This window comes from Sipha flava, unplaced genomic scaffold (genome assembly GCF_003268045.1).
Source record: "Sipha flava isolate LNK unplaced genomic scaffold, YSA_version1 498_pilon_pilon, whole genome shotgun sequence".
Taxonomy (NCBI): Eukaryota; Metazoa; Arthropoda; class Insecta; order Hemiptera; family Aphididae; genus Sipha; species Sipha flava.
Genome location: NW_020273350.1, coordinates 1 through 9,941, shown reverse-complemented (window position 1 = coordinate 9,941; position 9,941 = coordinate 1). Strand labels below are relative to the sequence as shown.

Sequence of the window (9,941 nt, the reverse complement as noted above, 5' to 3'; positions counted from 1 at the left end):
AAGCATTTATAGCGGCAAACATTCCTTTAAATAAATTATCTAATCCAATATTTCGACAATTTCTTAAAACGTACATGAAAAATCCGATTCCAGATCAAACCACGTTAACAAAGTTATATGTGGATGATATATATAACGAGACTATGGAAAACATTCGGTCCAAATTATCTTCTAAGTGAATATGGGTCAGCATCGATGAAACAACCGATGTCGAAGGACGGTATATTGCAAATGTGATTGTCGGCAGTCTTGAAGCCGATCGTCAAGGTGTTGTATTTTTACTTCATGCTGAAGAACTAGGAAAAACAAATTTTTCTTCTATCAGCCAGCTATTCAACAAGTCAATGGGTATATTGTGGCCGAACGGAGTACAACATGAACATGTTCTTTTATTTTTATCAGACGCCGCACCATATATGGTAAAGGCAGATACGGCTCTCAAAGTTTTCTATTCTAAAATGCTACACGTGACGTGTGCAGCCCATGGTTTGCACATAGTAGCAGAACAGGTTAGATCTCATTTCAGTAAAGTGGATAAGTTAATAGCAAGTGTTAATCAAGTATTTAAAAAAGCTCCAAGTCGGTTACAATTATTTAAAAATGAACTTCCTGGTGTAAACTTGTCACCAGAACCAGTTATTACACGTTGGGGAACCTGGATTAATGCAGCTAGCTATTATTGTGAGAATATACAAGCTGTTCGTCATATTATTGGAATACTCGACCAAGAAGATGCGATTAGTATTCAAAAAGCAAAAAAATGTTTAGACAAACCTAATCTTGAAAATAACTTGGCATACATTAAATCAAATTTTTCTATTTTATCTGTAGCCATTGATAAATTGCAAGCAAAAAATCTGTCCTTAGCCACATCATTAAATATTATTGAAAATATCGAAGAAACACTGAAAAAACTAAATGGTGAACATGGTAAACCTATATATCTCAAATTAAAAAACGTTTTAGAAAAAATAGTGGTTTGTCTAAATTAAAATATATTTCAAATATATTGGATAGTGAAGAAAATACAAATATTGGTGAATTACTTGGTGAACTTACATTTAGCGATATTGTATATTTCAAATACGCACCAATTGTATCAGTGGACGTCCAACGTTCATTTTCGTCGTACAAGACTTAGTTGTCAGACAACCGCCGTAAATTCAAATTCGATAATCTGGCCAAGCATTTAATAATTCAATGTAACACTCAAGGTGAACATTTTAAATCGCTTACTTTTTATTTAAAATTTTTGAAAATAATTTATTGGGAAATTTTTTTTACAGCCCTTCAGGATTCTGACCAGAGTGACTAAACTACGTATACCTAATAATTTCTAATTTGTAAGTGATTATTAATAAATTAATAAATTTCCTTTTTTTTCATATTTTGTTGTTTCCATATTTTTAGCGCATATTTAGCGATAATTAACTTAAGTTAATAATAATTTTAAATTTGTAAGCGATTAATTAATAAATTTCCTTTTTTTTTTCATATTTTGTTGTTTTTATTGCGTATTTTTAACGCATATTTAGCGATAGTTAAGGTCATATTATAGCGCATATTTAAGCAATTTTAAGTGCTATAAAATCCCAACCCTGCTAATGAATATGAGAGAAGTAATATATGAATACCCAGTGAAGGCAGAAAACAAGAGTGTTAACGAATTTAATATAATAAATTTAAAAAATCGAAATATTTTGAACAACAATTATTTGTGCATGATGTAAGCTAGTATTTAAAATTGTTTTTCTCATATAAAAAAAAAAAAAAATAACAAAATTGTGTTTAAAATTTTTTTTTCAATAGCTTTTCAAAATAAGTTATTATCGTAGCTTAGCAGTTAAACATAATACATACATATATTTAAATATATGTACATAATAATATTAAAAAAGAGTATAGTGAGATTAGAATTAACGTTTATTAAATTACGATTAGATTCAACGTTGAAAAAGAGTATGAGTATTCATTATCACGATATATTATCATATCATTTCGTAACAATTCAATGAAAAAACTAAAAAAATATCGATTTATGAAAACAAAACAAAAAATGAAATTAGGTAATGTTTTTTTTTTTTTTTGTATTAAATATTCAACTTTTAAAAATAACGTATTTAAAATCATGTATTCGTTATTTGAATGTTTAAGATTTAAGAATGTTGTAGAAACAATACTACATTTGTTTAGTAAATATAAGTCTCTACAAAAAAAAAAAAATCATTAATAAGTCATGAATTAATATGGTTAACAATACATTTAAAAATATATTAATGCATATTAATGCATTTAAATTTTTTATTCATCATATTACAAATATTAGCATCTTGTTTCAGTTTTTTTTCGGATGATTTATACACACATGCATTGTCGTATACGCCGATTGACTTGTGCATATAGACACAAAAAAAAAAAAACACATATAAAAATTAAGGCAACACTTAAAGAAAAAGTTAACAAGCTTCCTATCGTGGCCGAGTCACACGACTACTCTAGAAGAACTCCTTTATTGGTTTTTGTCTTCTCTCTTATATATATTTAGCTTAACCTAATTACACATATTTCTTACACGCTAATTTGTAAATGTGTAATGCCCTTATATTTTATATTATAATCATCATCTAATGCAGTGGTGCGCAACCTTTTTTGATCCACGACCCCCCCAAAATGATTTATTTTGATAATACGACCCCCCTTCCTGCCAACATTATGTAAGTTTATAATATAAATTTACTCGATAGTCTTAATGTATACACACGTTTTATTCATATACATTAAATCGTTAATTTTAGGCAATTTTAATATTTCTTTAATTTAATTAATCAAAAACATGAAAAAAATACAAATTTAAAGTTTTATAAAATCTAAAATTAAAAAATGTATTATTATAATGATAAATAATTCAGATTTGATGGAAATCCAAAATGTATCACAAGCATTTTCTTGAAATCTGATACGTAGATTTTCATCTGATGACAAGTTAATAAGTTCTTTGCTTATTTTTAAATTTCCTAATTTTATTTCATTGATATTAAAATGAAATGGATTTCTTATCCAACCTAGACTTTCTTCTGGGAAATTTTGAAACCGTGCATTAAAGTTTGTTTGTAAACTTATTAGATGAGTAGTTATAATTTCTTTTATCATATTAATATCCACATCATTATCACTGAGGAATTCTGATAAACATGAAAACATTTCAAATTTGTCATCGTCGATATAATTTTTCCACAGAAGTATTTTTTTTTTAAAAGCATTGATTTTATCAGAAAGAAATAAAATATTAGTATTTTTCCATTGTAAGCTTAAATTTAGACAATTTAGTTTTTCAAATATATCTGCAAGATAACCTAGAATTGCAAGCCATTGCTCGTCTATAAAATGTTCTGAAAGTGTATTATTACGTTCCAGAAGAAAAATTCGTGCTTCATCTCTGAGTTCAAAAAGGCGTGATAATATTTTACCACGAGACAACCACCTTACTTCAATATGAAGAAGCAATTTTTCATGGTCAGAACCTATTTCATTGTAAAGTATAGTAAAAAGTCTGGAATATAATGACTTTGATTTTAAGAAATTTATTACACTTATAACATTAAGGAGTACTTTGTTAACATCTGGTTGAAGTTTTTTGGAAGCTAAAGCTTCTCTATGAATTATACAAATGGTTAAACTTTATATTTGAAGACACTTCTAGAACTTTAGCTTTAAAACCTTTTTTTTGAACCAGTAAGGGCAGCTGCGCATATTGACACACACATTGACCAGGGATTTTCATTAATTTCTAATAAATTGTTTATAAGAACAAAAATATCATTTCCAGTTGTACGTCCTTCTAATGGTTGACAAAATAAAAAGTCTTCTTCAATTTTATCTTTATAAATATATCTAACATACGAGTATACAAGAAGTTGAGCAAGATTAGTTATATCCGTAGATTCATCTAATTGCATTGCAAAATAATTTCCTCGTAAAATCTATTTAGGAGTTGTGATTTTATATTATCAGACATATTTTCAATTCGACGTGACACAGTATCTCTTGATAAGGGAATCATTTTTAATTCATTTACATATGATTTATCATGCATAATTGATACTATTTTTATAGCGGCTGGCAAAATGAGTGATTCACCAATAGAGTGTGGTTTTTTGGTTTTTGCAATTAAATATGAAGCCTCTAATGACGCAGCTAGAGCTTTTATAGGTACTGAAGTAAAATCACGCATAGTATTTTTTTGAACTTTTATCGAATTTTCATACCTTTTAAAAAAGTCTTCCTCTTTATGTTGGAATTAAGGATGTTTAGTTACTAAATGTCATTTTAGCTTTGATGGCTTCATACTTTCTGAAGCTAATCTTTCTAAATAAATAACACATTTTGGCTCATCTTTTTCAACATCGAAAGTGAATCCAAACTTGATGTAACTGTCTTGGTATTTACGGTCCTTTTTATTTACTTTTTGGTTCAAACATTCTCGACTGGTTTTTACATCTGACGACATTTCTGATACCTTACAAACTTTAGTTTCTATAACACTTTCATCATCACTATTCATCGGTCGTTTAGTTAAAAATTGATTCATATCGATGATTTAGTTTATATATTACTAGTTGAACCCGTGCACTTCGTAGCCCATATATAGAATTCGCCCGTGTGCAGTTAATCTCTAAATGCAATTCTTAAATCAGATGTTTATTATTTACCTTCTTTCTTTTTTCGATCCCCTAGCAACAAACAAATATAATACTATAAACGACGTAAATTTTCAAACGAAAATAATAGCACGTAGGTTGTACAGTTAAAATTAGTTTTATAATAACTAATAGCCGACTCCTGTGCGCTTCGCAGCACCAACACAAAAATGCAATAAAAATCATTTATTTTTTCTAAATTCTTTATTATTAATCCAACACATTTGTGTAAACAATATTCTTTGTTTGTCCATTTGGGGCATACACAAATAAACAATTTGGAGTGCCAACTCTTGAAGAGGCCACGTATAATTGCCCGTGCGAAAAACACGGTTCCTCCAAATCCAAACCGCATACTTGGAGCGTTTGTCCTTGTGCTTTATTTATGGACATAGCGAATGATAGGCGCACGGGGAATTGCAACCGTTTGAATTCAAATGGCATGTCTGTTGGTATCAGAGGAATACGTGGGATGAGTACAAATTCCCCCTTCGCTTTGCCAGTCAATAGTGTGGCTTCGATTAAATTTGGCATCAATCTTTTTACAGCTAATCTTGTGCCGTTTGCACAGTTTTGGTGCATTCAAATTTCGAAGTAAAATAATTGATGAGCCGACCTTCAAATTCAAGAAATGCGGCGATATACCGGGTGGTTCTAACGAATTCAAAAATTCAACTGGATAGTTGATTGCATCACCTTCGTTCAATAGCGATATCAATAGATTTGTATGATATTACTGCACCAGGCAATTTTTCTTGGATGAGATAATTGATAGCATTGACTTGCACATTTTTTGGTGCCAGAATTGCGCGTTCACTCAACCAATTGTAATTCCTGTGATTCTGAATAATATTTGGAAACACTCGTTCAATCAATTCTTTTTTTGATTGGAGAATTGTACAAAAATTGTTTGGCAAACTAATTAAACCGGTTGTGTTATCGATTTGAACTTTGCCATTTCCGATTTCCAACAATTGCTTCGAAAACCGATCTGCAGATTGATCATTTTGCAACTGAACACGCATGTTTATGTTTAGCATTAATTTTCGCACATATTTCCACATGAAAGAAGACTTTAGGCACGCATAGATCTCATCTGCCGGTGTTGAGCGTGGAATTACGGGGAATGTTTGCCTAAAATCACCTGAAAATAATATCAATGCACCACCAAAAATGTTTTGATTGCCACGCAGATCTTGCATTGTGCGGTGTATTGCTTCAAGTGATTTTTTGTGCGTCATTGTACATTCATCCAATAAAATAATTGCTGTTTGCTGCAAAACTTTCGCCATCGCAGAATTTCTTGATATATTGCACGTGGGATTCTCAATCACCTGTAATACATTAAAAATAATTATATCTCAATTAATGCAAATGCATTTCAAGCCAATCGATCAATGAATATAAACAAACCGGCACATTTAATGGTAATTTTAATGCAGAGTGGGCTATTCGTCCTCTATCCAACAGAGTAGCAGCTATTCCAGACGAAGCAAGTGCCAATGCAATTTTCCTTTGCACTCGAATGTATGCCAAAATGAGTGATATTACAAATGTTTTACTCGTACCACCGGGCGCATCCAAAAAGTACAATCCACCGGCTTCATTTTGTACTGCTTGCATGATGGTATCGTACACATTTTTTTGTTGGTCATTTAATTTGGGAACATTTAAATTCACAAATGTTTGCAATTCATTGATATCATACTGTTGTTCTCGTCGCAATTCTCGATCGAAAAAATCATGCATTTGACGATTGGGTGAAATCATACCTAACTGTCCCAATGTTTTATTGGCGATCGTAAGGCACATATCTTCAATCGCTATTAATGCCTCATTATACATTTCCAATGTTATGATCAAATCAGAGTTTCCTGTGTGATGGCGCATTCGAATCAAAAAGTCTTCTGTCATAAAATCTCGATATTTATTCCACAATTCAATCGGATTCAATGAGAAACATGTTGATATTATTATGGCATACAACATACGTATTTGATGTGAAATGAAACGATCGATGCATCTTGAAGTGATGAATCCCAACATGCATCATTTTCCAGTAAACCCAAATGCTTACACGCTTCACGATACGTAAGCACATAAATGACCATTAACTGTTCGCAAATCTTCAAATGAACGCGGCCCCACAACATTCTCTAACAACAGCCGCAAATAATAACATTCTACCATATTTGGATGAACTGTGTATAGTCTTCCCATAGTTTCTGCATAGAAAAGACCTGGATGGCCATCAACTGCTGTTCCCTTTTTACGCCGTTGCCATGTTTTTTGTGCAGTCAAAGTGTAATAATGCGTTACACCTGAATACAGCAAAGTTCTGGCAAATTCATAACTTGCGCACAATTGAAAAAATGTGGTTAATGTTGTTGCTGGTGAACGTGCCACTCTCTCTTGAACATTTTCATTGGTAAAATATACACGTTGGCCATTTTTAAGATGAACTGCCAAATGAAAAACAGCAGGAGACCGTTCATGCATCGGATATGAATAAATTCTCCAAAGAGCCTCATTAGTGCTCATGTAGCGGCCTATTTGATATTGAGCGATTTCATCATGACTATTGTCAGCAGCTACTCCGAAAACAGCCATATCACTGCCTTTGTTGACATACTTGCAAATGTATTTGATCGATTTGACCGAATTGCAATACTCAACGTTAATGTGTGCCTTAAATATTTTCGACAATAGTGGTGAGTATGGAACTACCCAACGATTATCAACTTCGATGTCTTGATTTTGCATTCTAACCGTTACCGTATGGACATTATCTTCCGTAGACCGACGTTCGTACAACGGATATCCATCATCACCTGCTAGTGTGTCAGAAGTCAATGCTTTTGGGTACCGTTTTGAACATTTTCCATCGATCATGCATGGAGAATTCAAATTGAATGCCCCGCAAGGACCGTGAATCATATTTTTCTTGACAACTTCAAATAATTCAGGATCAGCAATTTCATCTGGAATTTCAGCTGATATAATGCTATCAATTTGATCCGGTGTTATTTTACGTACCAGCCATATCAATATATATGCATGCGGAAGCTCTCTCTTTTGCCGTTCGATCGAGTACATCCAGCAACGCACCTCTCCAAATACTCGCAATTTGATAATCAAATCAATCAGCGCTTTCAATTTCTGTCGAAATACACGTGCTGTTATATCGTGGCGGTATGTTGGTGTCTGACCTTCAAACAAATTGGTTTTTATGTCATCCCACTGTGGATTGCATGTGAATGTTATGAAGAGGTCAGGGTGGCCGTATTTGCGAACGTACGACATTGCATGTGACGCGGACTGCCAATATAAGTCGCTGGTAATATTTTTAAACGTCCAATATTATTGACATCGCCATCATTCACTATTGCATCTTGTAAGTGTATATACTCTTCCGATCGCAATGCCGCTTGATTGAATCTAAGGTAATTGAGACGTTCTGATTCAATTTTCGCATACATGTACACAGCATATTGATGGAATAGTTTGCCACACCTCAAAATGAAGTTGTCTTCTTGTGGACGAACCATGATTCTGTATGAGAAATAGTTCATCGCACTAACTGTCTTGCCTGGTATGTCGCGACCTGTAATAAATACAATGATAGAAAATTTGAATGTCTGATTGTTTTAAAATGAATACATTTTCAATTCATATGAATATGTTACCGGTTCGTGGATCTATCATTGGTATATTGATATGATAGCCGTCGTCATCTTTCCAGTGCAATAATGGATACTTAAATGCATTATAGCTACGATGAAGCTCTGATACACGCTGCAATTGCTCATTTCTTCGGTGTAGCACATTATCGCGAGATAGAAACTGCTCTCCAACAATTACAATGGCCACTTCATCAATGGTTGGTGCATTGAAGCGTCTTGCATGCTCTCCAAAAGGCGTTTTGTTGGCTCTTATTACTATTCTATGATTATCGGATGGCATAAGATCAAGAGCGGTTTTGAACAATTGAACCAATTCATTGTGTTGATGGAAAAAAATTTGCAGGTCCAAAATAATTTGACGCCTTGCACTTGGAGCAATTGCACAACGCCGATTCAATTCATCATTGCTATTCCCAACAAAATAGATTTGCAAAAATTGAGGTTCAGTGTCAGGGAATGGCAATAATGAACCAGCTCTTATAATAAATCTGCCCTTGAATCTGTAACATATGAGAAATACAATTTGATATTGGATCAGAATTCGTGAAAATATCATAATAATTGCTGGTCAGGTTGCATTTTTCGAAAGATATTCCGTATGAAATAATTACCTTGAACATCGGCATAAAACTGTCTCTTATAAATTTTGTCACACCAAAAGAAGTCATTTGAAATGGCGTATTATATTCTTGAATGTGGGACAAAAAATGCTTGGACGTTGGTGATGTTCCAAAAATCAATGAGTGCAGTGGATCAGGTGGAGATTCGAATGCTGGCAATTTCACTTTGCCATTAGTACAACACATGCCTGCCGTTTCACCTGGAAATTTGGCTGCAGTTCAATGTATACATCTCACCGTCATTCCACCAATAAGACCATGTTCACTGTAATCCATTTCACTGCTGTAATGAAATGCAGCGAATTCCATGGCTTGTGCACGACGCGAAATTCGTGACGTTCGTCTTGATGCTGGATTTAGTTCGATGTTCATTTCGTAAATGTTGAACAACATTTCGTTGTAAATGTGCCTCTTCACTTTGAGATCTCCTATGAGACTGTTGGGCGACATAATTACGTGATCGTCGGCCAATATTTTGTCGTCTTGGTCGTGGCATTTTTTAACGCCTAAATCCATACAATTCAAATTGAATAAAAATCAATCTCATTTAATCTCAAACTAATAAATATAACCATAGACGCGCGTACCACGGAAACAAATAATAAAAAATAACCACATAGAGTGTATATATATCTCCATGGCAAAACAATAATTTTTGAATATCGTGCGTGCGTGATTAATATTGTACACTTAAGAGGCCATAACTCCGGAGCCACATATCGCACAGCGTACAAACTTCACAGAAACCGTTTACATATCAATCTTATTATGCCCTAAAAATTTTATCGAAATCGGTTTGGTGGATCTTGAGCTATAAAATTTATTCAAAATGTACATCGATTTTTATTAAAATATTAAAAATATTAGTTTAAAATTATACAAAATACAAATAATTATTACAAACTATAAAAAATTATAAGCATTAATAGGATTAACTCAAC

General features: G+C 32.7%; 2 protein-coding genes and 2 pseudogenes across 2 annotated transcripts; 1 reads left to right on the top strand and 3 right to left on the bottom strand.

Annotated features, from left to right (window-relative positions):
- The first annotated feature begins 6 nt into the window (after window positions 1-6).
- LOC112690253 lies at window positions 7-1,315 on the top strand (annotated as a pseudogene).
- An 864-nt stretch (window positions 1,316-2,179) lies between these two features.
- Window positions 2,180-4,561, bottom strand: LOC112690252 (annotated as a pseudogene).
- Window positions 4,562-4,907: 346 nt separating this feature from the next.
- Window positions 4,908-5,279, bottom strand: LOC112690249 (ATP-dependent DNA helicase PIF6-like). The gene has a single exon (XM_025564224.1). The coding sequence runs from the start codon at window positions 5,277-5,279 to the stop codon at window positions 4,908-4,910; it is 372 nt and encodes a 123-aa protein (XP_025420009.1).
- Window positions 5,280-6,779: 1,500 nt separating this feature from the next.
- Window positions 6,780-9,186, bottom strand: LOC112690248. The gene is made up of 4 exons (XM_025564223.1): window positions 8,992-9,186; window positions 8,384-8,873; window positions 7,996-8,301; window positions 6,780-7,906 (listed from the first exon to the last, which is right to left on the bottom strand). Exons 1-4 carry the CDS (start codon window positions 9,184-9,186, stop codon window positions 6,780-6,782), a joined length of 2,118 nt encoding a protein of 705 aa, XP_025420008.1.
- Between the last annotated feature and the right edge of the window lie 755 nt (window positions 9,187-9,941).

Bases quoted from the DNA above. Each gene is read 5' to 3' on its own strand.
- LOC112690249 (XM_025564224.1), bottom strand. From the start codon at position 5,279: ATGCACCAAAACTGTGCAAACGGCACAAGATTAGCTGTAAAAAGATTG.
- LOC112690248 (XM_025564223.1), bottom strand. From the start codon at position 9,186: ATGTGTTGTACTAATGGCAAAGTGAAATTGCCAGCATTCGAATCTCCA. The intron at 8,874-8,991 runs GTAATTATTTCA...TACAGATTCAAG, and splicing joins GTTTTATGCCGATGTTCAAG to GGCAGATTTATTATAAGAGC. The intron at 7,907-7,995 runs GTACGTTCGCAA...ATTTGTTTGAAG, and splicing joins TCCGCGTCACATGCAATGTC to GTCAGACACCAACATACCGC.